Source organism: Oryctolagus cuniculus, chromosome 1 (assembly GCF_051225735.1).
Source record: "Oryctolagus cuniculus isolate XC-2025 breed Fujian yellow rabbit chromosome 1, ASM5122573v1, whole genome shotgun sequence".
Lineage (NCBI taxonomy): Eukaryota > Metazoa > Chordata > Mammalia > Lagomorpha > Leporidae > Oryctolagus > Oryctolagus cuniculus.
This window is the reverse complement of record NC_142867.1, coordinates 18,701,489-18,719,794: the sequence shown is the minus strand read 5'-3', so window position 1 is coordinate 18,719,794 and position 18,306 is coordinate 18,701,489. Positions and strand designations below refer to the sequence as shown.

At 55.5% G+C, this 18,306-nt stretch overlaps 1 protein-coding gene and 1 long non-coding RNA gene across 4 annotated transcripts in view; one reads left to right on the top strand and one right to left on the bottom strand.

Moving 5' to 3' along the window:
• CSTPP1 (centriolar satellite-associated tubulin polyglutamylase complex regulator 1) overlaps window positions 1-18,306 on the top strand; it is a 239,363-nt gene that overhangs the window by 212,242 nt on the left and 8,815 nt on the right. For all 3 annotated transcript variants that reach the window (XM_002708863.5, XM_089327038.1, XM_089327042.1), the window contains one exon: window positions 8,234-8,318. In XM_002708863.5, the coding sequence (XP_002708909.3) occupies window positions 8,234-8,318 (85 nt within the window). The remainder of the gene's footprint in view (window positions 1-8,233; window positions 8,319-18,306) is intronic.
• LOC149128315 (uncharacterized) lies at window positions 8,268-18,263 on the bottom strand. The gene is made up of 2 exons (XR_016229844.1): window positions 18,134-18,263; window positions 8,268-8,376 (listed from the first exon to the last, which is right to left on the bottom strand). It is a non-coding gene; the product is annotated as an uncharacterized LOC149128315 (long non-coding RNA).

The following is an 18,306-nucleotide window of genomic DNA, read 5'->3' as shown; positions in this document are numbered from 1 at the left end:
ACTGTGTTGGGCAGAGCCAGACTCACTCAGACAAGGAGTTCGTATCGCAGCAGACCAGGCTCCAGTTCAGGCCCCACAGGTGACTGGGGATGGCTGTGTTCAGCCTAAAACCCTGCCCAGTGCCATCCTGTGTCATAGATGATCCTGGAGGGGGATCTTCAGAAATGCCCCCCTTTCTTTAAATTCCTGTCTGGTACAAATAGCTCCGGGAGTTGGTTTTGTTCATTATAAACATTCCCAGGAAATGGTTACTATGTCTGACTGAATACTTTGCTTAAGGGGGCCATTGCTGGGGTGTAGCAGGTAAACCGCTGTCTGCAGTGCTGACATCCCATATGGGCGCCGGTTCGAGTCCCAGCTGCTCCACTTCTGATCCGGTTCTTTGCTGTAGCCTGGGAAAGCAGTAGATGATGGATGGCCCAAGTACTTGGGCCCCTGCACCCTCCTGGGAGACCTAGAAGAAGCTCCTGGCTCCTGGCTTCGGATTGGCACAGCTCCACCCATTGTGACCATTTGAGGAGTGAACCAGTGGATGGAAGATCTATCTTTCTTTCTTTCTTTCTTTCTTTCTTTCTTTCTTTCTTTCTTTCTTTCTTTTTCTTTCTCTCTCTCTCACTCTCTCTCCTCCTGTGCCTCTGTAACTCTGCCTTTCACATAAATAAGTAAATCTTAAAAAAATACTTTTTTTTTAATTTGACAGAGTTAGACAGTGAGAGAAAGAGACAGAGAGAAAGGTCTTCCTTCCGTTGGATCACTCCCCAAATGGCCGCCACGGCCGGTGCTGCGCCGATCCTAAGCCAGCAGTCAGGTGGCTTGGGCCATCCTCCACTGCCTTCCCAGGCCACAGCAGAGAGCTGGACTGGAAAAGGAGCATCTGGGACTAAACCCGGCACCCATATGGGATGCCAGCGCCACAGACGGAGGATTAACCAAGTGAGCCACAGCGCCGGCCCAAAAAAATACTTTGCCTAGAACATACAAGGATACTTCAAAAAGTTGGTGGAAAATGTGCATTATCTTTTACTTCCAGTTTTCCACCGACTTTTGGAAGTACCCTCATACACACTGGCCAGATGGGAACAGGCTAAATACTTTTCTCACTAGGTGTTGGGCTACGTCATGGCCAAATACAAACCAGAAGTCTGGCTTTCTGCCCCATTCACACACACACCAGAGACGCTCTGGGAGGAAGAAGTTGGCACAGGGCGGTGCTGATAATGACCCAAGTACTTTACCCAACAAGGGTCACTGGAAGCCATTGCTTCTCACTTTCTTAGATCATTTCCCTCTCTGAGTACTAATCACCATTTCCTGCTGTTTACAGTGGAAAACAATAGCCGTGCCAAAGAAGACGGCAGACAACACAGCCTGCCCGACAGGCACGCAGGCCTAGGAAGCTCGCAACCTTCCCGGGCCCGGGTGCCCGTGCCACGCAGGAAGTGAAACTGTCAGATGTCTGGCCTCCTTCCTCCTCCCTTTCTCCCATGCCCTCCCACTCCCCTCTGGGCCTCTCCTGGAAGAGTGGCAGGGAGAAGTATTTACTCAGCTGCGGCCTGGGAACAGAGCCTCCGTGCCCTGAGGATAGGAAGGGGTGGTGTGGTCGTGGCCGAGCTATCCCTGTCCTTCCGAGCATCTCCTGGCAAAGCAGCCCGGGAGGGTGAGTGTCCTTTTAGCATGAGCCTTCACCAGCCTGCACAAAAGAACATCAAAACAATCACAACTGAAAATTGGAGAGTCCACTCCTGGCCTGCGGTATTCGCTGGCCTCTGTGGTAGTTCCTGTCGAGCTCCTGCAGCCAACCAGCCCGAGGCTGCTCAGTCCTCTGGGTCGCCCGTGGCTTGGTGGCATCTCATTATCTGCAGTTCTTGCCCAGCGCCAGCGCTCCCAGCCAACACGGTGAATTCAGACTAAGCCCCAACTCCTCCCCCATACTCTGAGCGCTAAGAAGGCTCTATATGGGCTTGGGGGATGGCTGTGCGGGACAAATATGGCCCCAGTGGCTTCCAGCTGGCAGTCCCCTGCTGGTCTTCTTTCGTGACACCACCGTGACCCTGGCAAAGGCGCCAAGTCCCAGGAAGAGCAGCAGCCTGTGGGTCTCCTGCCGCCACAGCTCTAAGCGGGTGGTGGGGACCACGTGGCCGACTGCCAGGAGGAGGTGGGAGGGATTCAGCTGCCCCCACGGAGCTTCAGAGGCAGCGATTGCCAGCGAGAAGGCGGGCCAGGTGTAGAAAAGAGAACGAGTTGGCTCTTGAGTAGACTGGGGTCCAAGGAGTTCTGAATTTTCCCAGCTAAAATAACCTCAGCCACCGCTCTCTAGGGTTAAAGTGGGGTTAACCAAGAAAAGGAGGATTTTGAGTCGAGGAGCTGCTTACCCTGGGAAGTGACAGGCTTTCACCCCAGAGCTGTCATGGAGAGGCAGTGAGTCTGTGTGAACCCAGCCCTAGGCTGCCCCTGGTTCTCATAGCGGAACTGGAACCTGGCTGAGCTGAGCCCTGGGGCACTGGGGGAGGAGGTGCGAGGAGTCAGCAGGCCCCTGACCTGGCCTGAGGGACTCTTCTTGTAGAGGGTTGGTGAGCTCCCACGTGGGACATCTTCTGTTTCCAGCACTCTCGCAGTCCCCTTGAGCTCCCCGCTGCAGACCCGCCTCCGCCTGAAGATGTCGCCTCTCCATCCCCGCGTCCGCACAGCGGCCGGCCGTCCTGCGTCACGTGTTTTTAGTCATTCATTCCTTCGGCTTCTGCAGATGCTGCGGTGCGCCAGGCACGGTACTGGGTGCCTTGTGAACGGCTAAAGGTTCCTTAATTTGAGGACGGCAGATTTTTGTCAGTTACCAAGTAGGAAATAATGCTACTGTTGACTGAGCATTTCGCTAATCTTTCTTTTCAGAAAAGTGTCTTGGATACAGATCACCTTGTTCGGGCTTTTTCTAATTCCGTTAGGTAGGTACTGTGGTTATACACATGTCTAAGGCAAGGAAGCCAAGACTCCGGGAATTTGTAGAACTTGCCCCGGCCATGGCGGGGGGAAGGAGTGGGACCAGGCTTCTGAAGCCAGGTCATCGATGGCAAAGCTGAGCTCCGCACCAACACAGCTGCCCTGCCCTGTGCCACGGGGCCTCCCCAGGGACCGGTCTGTTTACCTTAGATACGGCCTGGCAGTCACCTATCGTCAGAGGTTGTCCACGCACCAGCTGGATCCCACCTGCTAGGGTGAGACTTGCAGGATCGTTGGAGCCAGGTAGGCTGAGGGCTGAAGCTCTACCTGTTTCCCTGAGAAAGCAGGTGACCTCTCTGAGCCCTGGATGTCATGGTTCCGGGATAATAACAGCGCCTGTGAGGGGCCAGACTCTTCTAAATCCTTTCCGTTAATTCACAGCAACTCGACGTACGTGCTGTCATTTTATAGATGTGGAAACTGAGGCATGGGGCGCTTAAAGGGGAAGTAATTTGAAGTCAGTGCCAAAGGCAGGGCTTTGCACCCAGGCAGTCTAACTCCGGTTCACGCTGTCAGCCACAGCGCCGTGCCGCGCTGCCTCTGGGGAAGACAGGATCCAGGACGTGAAAACTGCTGGGGCAGAGCCAGGCACACCGCTGGCGGGACTGCGACAGGCTGAGAAAAAACAATGTTTAACAGTTCTGGCCACCCACACAAAGAGAAGCTCCAATTTGTGGAGAGGGTTCTGATTTTGATCTTCTACCAAAGCCTGCTTATGTCTTTGCCTTTGAACTTTCAGGAGCTGTTGGCTGGAGCTTTCCTAATTGGGTGGGTGGGGGTCCTTTAGAGAAGGCGTCTGTTGGTACATACCGCTCACCTTCTCTGCACCTGCCAGGCTGCAGAGCGGCTGGCAGGTGGGTGGGGATGGGAGATGGCTGGGTAGCCAGCAGTACAGGTGCACTGGTCCTCCCCCAACCCGCGGCCCCCAGCCCAGCTCAAGCTGCCGCCTGGAGCTTCCGTCTTTCCTGTTGACAGTAATTAGAACCTTTCAGACTCAATTTTGTGCACAGGAAAAAAAAAATCCCAATTCACTTGAATTGTCTCCTTGATCCAGTTCACCTGGAACTAGTTAGCTCCCGATGTCTGTGTGGAGGGGAAAGCGAGCCCTGTGCGCCACACGTTATGGCTGAGATCAAGGTGCTGAAAAGGTTAGCTGGGTAAGCGTCGGAACCCGGGTTAGGATGCCGGTTCTACTTCTTCAGCATGCACACTCTGGGGCTGTTGGAGCCCCTGGAGTGGGGATGACAATCGTGAAAGACGGAAGAGGCAAAACCGCAGGAGAGCGGCGCCTGGCCCTCAGTGAGTGCTCGGTAAACCTTGGCTGTCCACGTTAGCGTATGGAGCCTCTCCAGGCCTCAGCGCGCCTTCTCTCCTGCCCAGCGCAGGACCTCACCCTGGAAAAGCAGGTCTCCTTCCTGCCCCGACCCCATGACCCCGCGGCGCTCCCAAGTGCTCCTCTGGGAAATGAGACAGGGACTGAGGGAGTCCGCTTCACCAGGCTTACTCACCGCGAGGTTAAGTGCTGTGCATGAAAGCTCAATGACCATTCACTCTCCTCACTGCTATGCCTGGAGCACAAAAGGCTGCAGCGGGGGGCGGGGGGGGGGGTCTTGGAGAGCACTCTGGGAGCCAGGGGCCCCGTGAAGGCAGGAGCGTGGGGGTGATGAAGGCTGAGCGTGGGCCTGGGAGCCGCTTGGTCACTGCTGTGCTGTGCCTGGAAGAGAGCGGGCACGTGGTAAGGCTCAGCAAAGGAACGCGACAGAAGAGTGTTCACAGCCAAGTTTGACTCGGACAACTGGACAGAGAACTGCCAGGCAGGCCCTTGTCGGTGTTTAAGCACCCAAACTCTCTTTGCGTGCCGCCAGGATCCAAACACAAGACAGCTTGCGCTGTGTGCCATCGCTAAGTTCTAGACACTCCGTGAAGTACTTTATAGACCTTCGTCTTTTTCACACTTGACCTCCATCCTGAACAGCAGGTGTCCTGGTCCTCACTCTACAGATGAGAAACTGAGACTTAGGGAAGTGAAGAGTTTGCCCAAGGTCACAGACCCGAGAGCTTAGAGAGCTGGGACTTGAGCCCCAGCTTGTAGGGCGGAAAGGAGACAGCTCACTTGCGTTCATCAGTGTTCTGGTGGTGGGTTTTATTTTTAATTTTCATGTACTGGGTGGGTGGGGGCTATATGGAGGCCACTTGACCCACCCCATATTGGAGTACCTGGGTTTGAGTGCTGACTCCACTCCCAATTCCAGCTTTCTGCTCATGCACACCCTGGGAGGTGGCAGGTGATGGTTCAAGCCGTTGGGTTTCTGCCACCCATGTGGGAGACCAGGATGGAGTTCCCAGCTGCCAGCTGTGGGCTGGCCCGGGCTTGACCACTGCAGGCATTTGGAGAGTGAGTCAGCAGATGGAAGATCTTTCTCTCTATCTTCTGTCTCTGTCTCTCTCTGTCTTTCAAATAAATGAATGGAATTTGAAAAAAAAAAAAAAAAACTATCATACCTATGGAAGACAGAGAGAGCTCCTATCTGCTGGTTCACACGGAGCTGCCCACAACAGCCAAGGCTGGGCCAGACCAAAACCAGGAGCTGGGAACTAAATCTGGGATTCCCATGTGGGTGGCAGGAACCTAATTACTTGAGCCGTCACCTGCTGCCTCCCAGGGTGCGCATTAGCAGAAAGCCAGAGCTGGGAAAGAGACCCAGGCACTCTGATGTGGGATGCAGGCCTCTTCCACGGCATCTTAACTGCTAGGCCAAACGCCCACCCCAGTGTTCTGGTTTGGAAACAAGTCTTATCACTCACCATCCCCTCCCCCACCCCTCCCCCCCACGCCACCCACTGTGCAGCCACCAAGGAGGGGCTGTAAGTGGCAGGATGCCTTTCCCTTGAAATCCTCTGGCCTTGATCTTATCTGGCCACTACCTTAGCGCATTTGAACTGTTCTCCTCTCCTCCACAGTTAAAAGTTGTTTATCTGTTCGTCATTTCATTCATCTCTTTGTCTGACTACCTTCCTCACCTAACATGTGAGGGAGCCAAGTCCCATCCCAGAAGGAGAGCAGAATTCTGTTGTTAGTATTTGTGTGTGTGTTTATTTTTGTGGGTTTTTTTTTTCTGTTAGTATTTTTAAGAGTGTTTTGTTGCACTAAAGAAGTACAAAACATGTTTTGTAAATCGTTCTTCTGTCTTTGGGAAGCAAATGTTTGAAGGTTTGAAGCAGGTGAGCTAGAAAAACATCCAAAACCTGGGCCGGCGCCGCGGCTCACTAGGCTAATCCTCCGCCTAGTGGCGCCGGCACACCAGGTTCTAGTCCCGGTCGGGGCGCCGGATTCTGTCCCGGTTGCCCCTCTTCCAGGCCAGCCCTCTGCTGTGGCCAGGGAGTGCAGTGGAGGATGGCCCAGGTGCTTGGGCCCTGCACCCCATGGGAGACCAGGATAAGTACCTGGCTCCTGCCATCGGATCAGCGCGGTGCGCCGGCCGCAGCGCGCCGGCCGCGGCGGCCATTGGAGGGTGAACCAACGGCAAAGGAAGACCTTTCTCTCTGTCTCTCTCTCTCACTGTCCACTCTGCCTGTCAAAAATAAAAAAAGAAAATAAAGAAAAACATCCAAAACCTGAAGAGGACGCAGGCCCTGGAAAGCAGAGCCGGAGCCAGAGTCCTGCCGCTGTCTTCCCTTATGGGGGGGGGGGGGGAGTTACCTAACTCTTTCTCAGTCCCCCCACCCCTGCAACTGCTCATTTCCCTTAACCCTGTTCATCTTCCCAAGGATATTTTGTAGGTGAATGGTGGTGATCCACGTGAATTCCTGTGAGGCGATTTACCCTCCTTCCCCCCACCCCCAGAGTGGTATCAAATATGCCCACCAAAGTTTAGCCTAGAAAAGCAGCAGGGATCCAAAGATAGAACTTTCCTTCATGCGCTCCCTGCCTGCCAAAAAACACTCGTGTTCCTCGGGCGGAAGTTCCGGAGTGAGAATGAAATGAGAACAGGTCGCATTCGCTGGCTCCTCTCCCTACCCTTTGCCTCTCCTGTTCCTTACCCCCAACGCCATTACTCCCTCCCGTGAGGAACAAGGTCTCCTGCCAGGCTGCGCCCGAGGTCAGGCAGGCGAGGAGAGGAAAGCGCACGCCCCACTGTGGCCAAAGCCAAGGCCACAAAAGCCATGCTGATCCTTTGACCTGCATTGACCCGAGTCTGTTCCTTTGGTGTCCCTGACTTGGGCAGTGTGGTTAGTCTCACTCTCTGCCCCCACCTTGAATTGAGCTGTGATGAAAAAGTAGTAGGAACCCAGGCCTGTCCCTGGAGGTTTGGGGTTTCTGTCTTGGAGAAGCATCAACCAAGCTAGCAGGGGCAGAAGATCTGGATTCCTGCGGCTTGGGCTAACTTAGGTCCAAAGAAACCAAGGGCCTGTGATCATCGTCTTCATTCCCCAGATGTCGCCACGGCCTCTGGATCCCCTTTCCTCACTCGTCCTCCTGGTCAGATGGCTCTCTTTCACCATTGGCATGTCCTTCCGTCGGTGAAACGCTTGCCACGTGGGAATACGTGCAGGTGGCTTCTTCCAGCTGATCTGATACCTGCTGGCTTTGTACTCCGGTGACCAAGCGCTTAGGCATCAGTGTATCCCTTCTCTCAGGGTCCTGTAAGCCTCACTGGGATTTGTCTCTCTGGTGTTTCTGTTTCTGTGTATCAGGGATCATTTTCTTGTATTGCCTTGACTGCGTATCTTAGACCTTTGTCTTGGCTGCCTGTAGTCGGGTGGCCAGATTTGTGTGCAGGCATCCAAAAGCAGCCAGCCGGCTGCAGTCCTGGCTGATGGAGTAGTAAGGTTTGTGGGTTTCCCTGCTCTCCTCTTCTCCCTAGTGCCGCTTCCAGACGTCCAGCGGATGGTCTTGGGGCACGCAGTGGTGATGCTCCCGGGCCAGAGACTTCGGACGCCTTAACCAGCTTCGAAATGCCTCGTTCTTCTCGGTTTTTGTATACAGAGAAAACCGACCTGAGAAGGCCGTTCAAGGTGCCGCTTGTTTCCTCCCACCACCTGACCATTTATTTCTCCAACCAGTGGGGCTCCGTTGGCCAAACACTGCGGCTGGGTGCCTCCCTTCCAGGGGAAGCTTTGTGGAAGCTTTGACCTTAAAATCCCAGCCCCGGAGGTGAGCGGCTAGCGCACACCCTTGACACTGGTTCGTGACGTAACACGCAGAGACCGGATGTGCTCCTCTCCCTCCCCTCTGCAGATCTGCTGACCATGAAGGAGTACCACTGTCTGCTGCAGTTGCTGTGCCCGGACTTCCCACTGGAGCTTACTCAGAAGGCAGCCAGGTACGTCTGCTGGGTCGGAGTCCACCGCGGCTCTCTGGCCAGCACTCCTTGGAGAAACCTGGAATGTGCACAGGTGGGAAGAAGTTGGAATGTGGAGGGGGTCCAGTTGGGACGTTCCCCCAAACCTAGCGCTTTCTGCATGTTCAAAGGGAAGTCAGGTGATCATCTGTGGCTCCTGTAGGGAGCCTCAGGGTCTGAAGATGGAGCTGCAAGGTGCAGAGGCAGACGCCAAAAAAAAAAAAATCCCACCCGCACAACCCAACCCAAAAACACACCCGGAAACCACACCCTAGAGGACATTCAGAGAAAAGAGGGGCAAGACTTGGCTTGCAGTGAGATTGGGGACGCGGGTGGCACGGAGTGACAGCCCAGCGGAGGGAAGGGCACACTGCATCCCACATGCTGAGAGGGTCTTCAACAGGGCCCAGACCAGGGCGTGGCAGGAGCACTTAGACGCTGAGTGCCTGTGTTTGGTTCACCGTCATTCACACTTCTAAGGAAACGAGGCAGTTGGACTGTGCCTCAGTTTACTTTCACTGTAATACACCACCCGAGCTGGAGCTGCAGAGGAAGTATAACGGAAGTCTTGTTTTCTGGAAAAGCCCGGATTTACAGAAACACACGGAATGCGTTGACTTGCATTGTCCCACTTGAATGCATTCACCTTGAATACCCACTTGAATGTATTCACTTAATCCTGTGAAAGCTTCGGGGCGGTTAAGAAGCCTGCATCCCACAACAGAGCGCCGGGCCGGGGCCTCCCAGTGCCGGCTTCCTGCTAATGCATCCCTCGGGAGGCAGTGGTGTTGGTTGGTCCAAGTGTCTGGGTCCCTGCCACCCATGTGGGGGACCTGGATGGAGTTCCTGGCCCAGTCCACAACGCCAGCCACTGCAGGCATTTGGGAGTGAACCAGCTCGCTTGCTCTCTCTTTAAAAAAATTAAGATATCTTAAGTAAAAATCTTACTTCCCATTTTCCTGAAGAGGAAACGGAGGCTGGAAGAGCCGTGTCACCAGCGCACTGATTGATAGCTTGTGAGCGGCAGAGCCTGGGTCCGCCTGGGTCCGCCTGGGTCCAGACACCGGGCTCCCAGTCTCCTCCGGCTCGTGGCTCCCTGAGTCACAGCATCATTGCTGCCTGGTGTTCTGACCCACAGCAACCGGGCTGCACCACAGGTCACCTCGCCCCTCCCGGAACGAGCCAGCTGAGTCCTCTGCTGACTTGGAAAGTGGGAAATCGCCACCACCTGCCACAGACACAGCCCCATACCGGGGCAGGATGTTCCGCAGCTCACAGCTCAGGAACTCATTTTGCTGGTCACGTGCGAAGCCTGTTTGGCGATCGCACACCTAAAATCGTGTAGGGTTTCTTCCCCTCATTGTGTACTGGATACGTAACTTTCCCAATAATAGTTGACCACTGGTAAAAGCTGCAGCTTTCGCTTTAATATTTTCATTTATCTCCAATGCAAAAGAGATTAAGACTTTTTTTTTCATAGCTACATAAAAAGCATAGGAGAGTCTCCCTTACTTAAAAACAGCCAACTGCACTCAGCTTCAAGTCAGCTTGGTGGTTCCCCTTTGGGTTGAGATCTTTTAAGAAAGATGCGGCCCCAAAATTTTTGGGGGGACAGCATTCTTAAACCCTGGCCTGCAGAGGCAGGTGTTTGGCACAGCGATTGGGACGCCACTTGGAATGTCACATCCCACATGGAAGTACCTGAGTCCGAGTCCCAGCCCCACCTCCAATTCCGGCTTCCTGCTGATGCGCACCCTGGGAGGTGGCAGGGGGTGGCTCAGGTACCTGGCTCCCTGTCACCCATGTGGGAGACCTGGGTTAAGTTACTGGCTCCCAGGCACATTCAGGGAGTGAACCAGTAGAAGGGATCTCTCTCCCTCGCTCCCTCTCTGTCCCTCTCAAATAAAACATATTTTTAAAAGACTGTACTTAACAATAAAGGGGCCGGCACTGTGGCACAGAAGGTTAAGCCTCCACCTGCAGTGCCGGCGTCCCTTATGAGCACCAGTCCAAGTCCCAGCTGCTCCACTTCCAATCCATCTCTCTGCTAATGCTCCTGGGAAAGCAGCAGAGGATGCCCCTAGTCCTTGAGCCCCTGTAGCCAGGTAGGAGACCCAGATAAAGCTGCTGGCTCCTAGCTTTGGTCTGGCCGAGCAAAATCAGCAGATGAAAGATCCTCTCTGTCTCTTCCCCCCTCCCACCCCCGTCTCTCCTTCACTCTTTATCTCTGCCTTTCAAATAAATATTTAAAAAAGAGTAAAAGTCAGCTATGACTCTAACTGGAGAATTCCTAAAGAAAGAAAAGGAGCCATGAGTGTGTGCGCCCAGGGGGCAGGCAGGACCTGCCCCAGTCTCGTTTGCTCCTGGGTCACTGCACTCAGTGCGGTACTAGGTACCTGTGTGCATAAATGGGTGAGAATGGAAGATTGTGTGAATGAACTACGAGTGAATGCTCCTGTCTGGCATCTCACGTGGTTCTAACAATAGTCCAGAGGTTATGCGTCAACTCTACAAGATCCGCATCTTAGCCTATATGCATCAGTTCTTCTTTTTTAAAAAATTATTTATTTATTTATTTATTTGAAAGGCAGAGTTAGAGAGAGAGAGAGAAGGAAAGACAGAGAGAGAGGTCTTCCATCTGCTGGTTTACTCCAAGTGGCCGAGGCAGCCGGGGCTGGGCCAAGTCGAAGCCAGGAGCCAGGAGCTTTCGTCCGTCTCCCAAGCGGAACGCAACATAAACAGCAGAAGGGCCTAGGCTGAATCCAGTGTGGTGGCTGCAGAGTTGGGGGTGAGTTCCACATGCGGAGAAGTTTGGCTTCTCCCCACACAGAAGCACCAAGCCTCCATGTCAAGCCCACATCCTCAGCGCCGTTCTTCCCCGCTGCTCCCAGCTGGTGTGTGCTGGTAGAGAACGCGCGGAGGTCCCAGGAGGTGCCCGCAGTTGTCGAAGCTCCTCTCATTTTGTCCTGAAGGCCAGGGCCCCGCTTGCCCACACACATGCCCCGGCATCTGACCAGAAGCACAAATGGCTGCGGTTAAGCCTCTGGGGCAGTTGCATTTTCCGCAGAGCGCGGCCCCCTGCCTTCTCTCTGCTGGGCTTACTTCACTCAGGGCCCTGAGGTCTGGGGACAGGCTGCAGCAGGAGGCTCAGCCTGCGATGATGTGTGTGTGGAAGAATGTAACCCACAGGCAGCTGTGGGGCAGAGCCCGTGCAGGGCCGTGGCGTCTCCACGCACGCCTGCCTTCCACACTGCACGCATCACGGCCAGGCCCTGCGGCAGCAGGTGTGAGCTGAAACGCAGGAGAAGAGAAAGCAGACTCCTGACAGCCCAGCCGGAGTCCCTCCTCCCCACTCACTCGTGCAGCAGTGGGAACAGGCAAGCACATTTACCGCAGTGAAGTGATTACCGTAGCCTTTCTCTATGCCCTGCGCGTTGGAAGGCGCTCCTGATGGTTGGTGGAACCCAACTGGAGTCAGACTTCTCACGTTCAAGTTCTGGTTCCCACAGCTTACTAGCTTGAGCCTTTGGGAAACTAGCTTTTACAAGTCTCGCTTTCCTTATTTATAAAATGGGAACAGGAGTTGTAGTGATTAAAGGACAAGTATACTGGGGTGGACATTGGCCTAGTACTTAAGACACCTCTTGCAATGCCCACATGCCACATGGGAGTGCCTGAGCTCAAGTCCTAGCTCCACCTCCAGTTCCAGCTTCCTGCCAGTGCACACCCTGAGAGGTAACAGGTGATGGCTCAAGTACTTGGGTCCCTACCACCCATGTGGGAGACCTGGATTGAGTTCCCACCTCCTGGCTTCAGCCTGCCCCAGTCCTGGCTGTTACAGGCATTAGGGAGTGAATCGGTGATAGAAGATCTCTCTGTATCTCTCTTCCCCTCCCTCCCTTTGTCTTTTTTTTTTTTTTTTTTAATGTTTTGACAGGCAGAGTGGACAGTGAGAGAGAGAGAGAGAGAAAGGTCTTCCTTTTTGCCGTTGGTTCACCCTCCAATGGCCGCCACGCTGATCCGATGGCAGGAGCCAGGTGCTTCTCCTGGTCTCCCATGCGGGTGCAGGGCCCAAGGACCTGGGCCATCCTCCACTGCACTCCTGGGCCACAGCAGAGAGCTGGCCTGGAAGAGGGGCAACTGGGACAGAATCCGGCGCCCCAACTGGGACTAGAACCCGGTGTGCTGGCGCCGCTAGGTGGAGGATTAGCCTATTGAGCTGCGGCGCCGGCCCCTCCCTCTGTCTTTAAAACAAAATGAAAGGGGCTGATGCTGTGGCATAGCAGGTAAAGCCACCACCTGCAGTGCCAGCATCCCATAAGGGCAGCAGTTCAAGTCCCGGCTGCTCCACTTCCAATCCGGCTCTCTTCTATGGCCTGGGAAAGCAGAAAATGGCCCAAGTCTTTGGGCCCCTGCACCCATGTAGGAGACCAGGAGGAAGCTCCTGGCTCCTGGCTTCAGATGGGTGCAGCTCTGGGCATTGCAGCCAATTGGTGAGTGAACCAACAGATGGAAGACCTCTCTCTCTCTGCCTCTCCTTCTCTCTCTAACTCTGACTTTCAAATGAATAAATCTTTTTAAAAAATGAAACTAGATAAATGTAAAATTATTTTAATGTTCATGGAAGATGGAATTAAAACATAAATATTTTAAGACATTTATTTATTAGAAAAGCAGAGAAAAAGGGAGAGAGGAGTCTTCCATCCTCTGGTTCCCTCCCCAGATGCCTACAATAGTCGGGGCAGGGCCAGGTCTACACCAAGAGAGGACCTGGACCCCATCCTGATCTCCACACAGGTGGCAGGGGCCCAAGTATTTGGGCCGTCTTCTGTTGTCTCCCAGCAGCATCAGCAGGGAGCTGGATCAGAAGCGGAGCAGCTGGGACTCCAAGCTGGCACTCTGATGTGGGATGTGGTGTCACAAGAAGTGGCTTAACCCGCTGTACCACAATGCCAGCCCTGAGATAAATTGATTTTGGTGCAGAAAATATTTTGAAATCCATGCATGGAATTATCAGAAAGTTCACGGAAAAACGCATATTATGGAAAAACTACAAAGATTTCCATTTCTGGCACCAAAATAAACTTCCCTCTTAATTCCATTTCACACAGACTTTTCAGAGTAACCTCATAAATCAACTAGAAAGCAAGAACGCCCTGATTGCAGGCAGCGTCAGACGTAACCACCGGCCCATCAGGGAATTCAGAGTGGAGACGCTGCATTCAACAAAAGCAAAGTTGCAAAGCGAATCCAGACTGGAAGAGGATATTGGTTACGTATTCACTTCCAGAATTCCAGAAAATGTTTAGCCTCAGGAAATTTTTATAAAGAATTCCTACAAATCAAATCGATGAACAGCAGTGCAAAGAGTCCAAAGAAAATCAGCAAAATTTTGAAAAGAGAAAAATAGTCCAACGATAGGAGCAAGCAAGCGCAGGAGAACATTAACGAGTAGGCATTCGGGCATGTGTTCATGCCTAAGCTCTCCAGGAGCCAGGAAGCCCCTGTTCAGTTGAGATCACATTCACACCTATCAAATTGGCAAAAGTTGAAAAGTCCAGTAATTCAGGTTATCGGTGAGGATGTCAACAGTCAACAGCAAGGCGCAGTGCAGGCAAATCCCAAACAGGCATCGACGCCATGGCTGTCCCTGGGACAGCCCGCCAGCCCCTCTGCAGAGGGCGAGGGTGAAGCCTGGTGTCTTCGCAGCCAGCTGGCTTGGGCGGTGTCACACCGTACCAAGCTCTTACCAGCCGACTCAAGGCTGGCGGAGTGGCAAGGTCTGTGAGCCTCTGGTGTCTGTGATGTTATTCTCTGTGATCCTCTGAGGTCTTAAATGCTTCCTTTAAGCCCCAGAGGGTGGCAGGGATTGAGGTATAGAGCGTGAGAGGGAGAGCGAGCCACCGGACTGGGACCGCGAGGGCTTGGGAGGAGCCAGTGGGCCTCGCGTCCAAGGGGCCTGGAGGCAGAGGGCGGAGAGGAGTGCTTTCCAGGCCATAAGCAGGGCTTGGGGCTCTGCGCCTGAGGTCTCTCGCCCCCACTCTTGGGCTTCAAGCTGTCCACGAGGAAGAAGCCCCCGCCCTCGTGGGGGCAGCTGCTACCAACTGGTGACCCACGCCAAGAGGGGCGCAGGGCCAGAGGCACCTGCAGGAAGGTTCTGGTGCCAGTCGGGAGCACAGAGCCCGTATGTGCCTACCGGCCAGTCCAGAAGCTATGACTCCAATCAGAGAGGCCTGCCCCCGACTTACAGCTCATACCTTTGGGCAAGTTTCTTTTCAAAAAAGATGTACTTATTTATTTGAAAGCCAGAGTTACTGAGAGAGAAGGAGAAATATTCCATCTGCTGGTTCACTCCACAAACTGGCCAGGAGCTTCAGCCAAGTCTCCCACATGGGCGGCAGGGGCCCAGGCCCTTGGGCCATCTTCCTCTGCTTTCCCAGGCACATTAGCAGGGAGCTGGATCGAAGCGGAGCAGCCAGGGCTTGAACTGGCGCCCACATGGGATGCAGCGCCGGCTTAACCCGCTGTGCCCCAGTGCCGGCCCTTGGTCGGGTTTCGTAACCCCATGAACGTGGTGCTCTCAGTAGACACAGGCTTTCCTTACAGGATTGAGATGTGAGGGCAGTGAGCTCAGGGTGCCCTGTGACGGCGGCCACTCTGCTGCTGCTCGTCACTCTTGGGTGGCTTCTCTGGCACTGCCAGCTGGGGGGGGGGGGATGTGGGGGAGGCAGGCTGGAGCCGGGAGAGAGCCAGGGCCTCAGGCAGCCCTCAGGACACGTCCCAGGAACCCTCCACGCCTGCCTTGTTCCTCCACCTGGGGGAAGTCACTGGGAGGGATTTCTTTCTTTCTTTCTTTCTTTCTTTCTTTTTTTTTTTTTTGAAGATTTATTTATTTTACTTGAAAGTCAGAGTTACACAGAGAGAGGAGAGGCAGAAAGAGAGAGAGAGGTCTTCCATCCACTGGTTCACTCCCCAGTTGGCTGCAACGGCCGGAGCTGTGCTGATCCAAAGCCAGGAGCTTCCTCTGGGTCTCCTACATGGGTGCAGGGGCCCAAGGGCTTGGGCCATCTTCTGCTGCTTTCCCAGTCCACAGCAGAGAACTGGATAGGAAGTGGAGCAGCCGGGACTCGAACCAGCGCCCAGATGGGATGCCAGCACTGCAGGAGGCGGCCTTACCCACTGCGCCACAGCGCCAGCCCCTGGGACGGATTTCATAGCTGTTCCCGCTGCTGGCTGTGCTGCTAGCCCAGAGCCCACAGAGGCGCCCTGGGGAGGCAAACAGCAGGGGGCACACGGGCCATGTGGGCCCCTCCCCCCCACCCCCGCTGAGAAGTCCAGTCATGGAAGGTGGCTCCTCTCCCTGGCCTGGCTGCGCGCTGTGCACTCGAAACCAAACAGCTGGCTTCCGCCTGGGAGCCCCTGCCTGCCCGGGCACTGGCAGCACGCACTTCCTCTGAGCTCTATTTTTATTTGCGATTCTGGGCTTTGCCGCACCTTACAAAACCAGATAGAAAACGCTGAGTGATGGCAACTGAATTTTTGAAGCGGAATGCTTCACCTTATCAATTCCACACGGGAATCCTGGGAAACGGGATTGTCTCTTCATAAAGGAGGAAACCGGCTCAAGGGAAAAGCAAACTGGCCGGTGAGAGGCGGAACTGGACCCCAGGGCCTTTGGACCCAGAACTGCAGCTGGTGCCACTGAGGAGGCAGTGGGTTCCGCCTGGAAGCTCCTGCTTCCCTGGCACCCACCGTGCCCCCGCCAGCCCATCCCAGCTGTTGGAAGTCAGCGGAGAGGGAGGGAGCGGCCAGCCCCCTGGGATTAGCTCGGCCCTTGCCAAGCGCTCTTTCCGCATCCCAGTTGCCCGCCCTGGACTCCACCCGCCACATGGCCCTGCTCGGAGCCAGCCTGAACCCGAGTGCCTTTATCTCGCCCCTCTCTGTCTCTCCCTGAGGCCTGGCCTGCAAGGATCCCTCCATGATCCAATAGATTTGTGCAGACTTCGGTTGGCAGCAGCTCCCTGCTGGCTCCACTTCAAAGCAGGGGCGGCCAAGGCTCCTCCAGGTGTCAGAAGCAGCTGGCACGTTAGCAAAAGGCCTCTGGCAGGAAGGGCTGTTGAGCCAACTGCCACGGACCGGAAAACAGCACATGTGGATGACCTCGGCTGCGGGAGCGTGCTTCCTGAGCCCCCTGGGGGTGCTGACAGTGTGAATTCAGAGTGAGCCATGGGCTGTGCGGACTGAGGGCCTGCGGCCTGGGCTTGTGCCTGTCACCTGGGCTTCCTGCCTGCCTTTTCCCACGGTTCTGCGGCGCTTCCAAGGCAGGATGTTGGTGTTGGAGATCTCCAGGGCCGGCGTCTGGAGGCGGAGGGGACCGCGGCTCGCGTTTGCAGAGGCACCTTCCTGGAGAGTCAAAATCCTCCCGCAGCCCCAGCCCGCCCCGCAGCGCAGCCAAGCCCGTGCCAGCAGGAGAAGCTGGCAGTTCTGTCCGTCCCCTGGCAGAGCCGGGAGCAGCCCCGCGTGACCCGTGAGCCTTCAGCTTCTCGAAGCTCCCCGGCGTCAAGCAGCTCACTGCTTCGCAGATCGGCTGGGAAACCAGTCGGTGCCCGTGGCCCCGCCCCCAGGGGCCACAGGAGCCAGATGCAGCCCGGCTCTCTCGGGGTGTGGACTCCCCGCGCCCTGCCTCTAGTTCCTCCCTCTGACACGGGCTTTCCAGGCGTCCCCTAGCGGGGGAAGAGCGGGGCCCGTGGCGCCCCTCTCACTTTCCATGCATTCCTTCGTTCAACAACTGTTTCCTGAGCGCCTGCTCTATGGGCGCCATGCTGGAGCCAGAGGTGTCACCTCGTGGACCTTACGTTCCGGAGGCGCAGTGAACAGTGTGAGCAGGTGGCAGGAACGGGAACGGAACTGGCCCGCAGCAGCGAGGCCACCGCCGTCTGGGCCGGAGGAGGCCCTTCCCCTTTGGCTTCCCCAGGAGGAGTTGAGCAGGCTGCAGCCCGAAGAATGAGTCGGCATCCGGAGCACTGCAGGGAGGGGGCGGGCTGGCTGGTTCCAGAGAGGGAGGCTGCCGGTGGCCTCTGGGGCCGGGGGAGGCAGAGGTCTGATGGAGGAGGCGCGAGAGCCCGGGTAGGAATGAGAAACTCAGGAGGCGAGCGTTTGGCCTAGGGGTTAACATGCCGTGTTCGGCATCAGAGTGCCTGCCTTGGATGCCTGGTTTGGACTCCACACTCCAGCTTCCTGCCAGTGCAGACCCAGGGAGGCAGCAGCCATGACTCAAGTGATTGGTTCCTGCCATCCGCGTGGGAGGCGTGATTGAGTCCCTGTTGAAGACATCTGGGGAGCAAACCAGCGGATGGAAGCTCTGGCTCCCTGGCTCCCTGCCTCTCAAAAAAAGGGGAGCTGGGGCAGCGCTGTGTTGCAGCAGATTAAGCCGCCATCTGCAACGGGGCATCCCATGTGAGCTCCAGTGAGTCCCGGCTGCTCCACTTCCCGTCCAGCTCCCTGCTAACGCGCCTGGGAAAGCAGCGGAAGATGGCCCAAGTGCTTGGGCCCCTGCACCCCCGTGGGGGACCAGAATGGAGTTCCAGGCTCCTGGCTTCTGCCTGGCGCAGCCTTGGCTGTTGCAGCCATTTGCGGAGTGAACCAGTGCTGGGAAGCGTCTCTCCCTCTCCCTCTCTCCCCATTTCAAATACGTAAATCTTAAAAGAAAGGAAAATGGGGGACTCTAAAGGGCGATGGGAAGCCCATGGAGGGTTCTAAACACAATAATAGGTGGTCAAATTCACATGGAAACAAACCTTTGACCACTGTGGACGGGCCTTAAGGAGGCGGCGGGCGCGGGAAGGCGGCTCCGGGAGTGCTGAGGCGCAGGCGGATTGGAGAGAAGTTTCGGCGGCAGGCTGAGAGGCCCTGGTGATTGGCTGGCGGGGCGGGCGGAGGCGGGAGTTTGCGGGACGCCTCCCGGGCACCG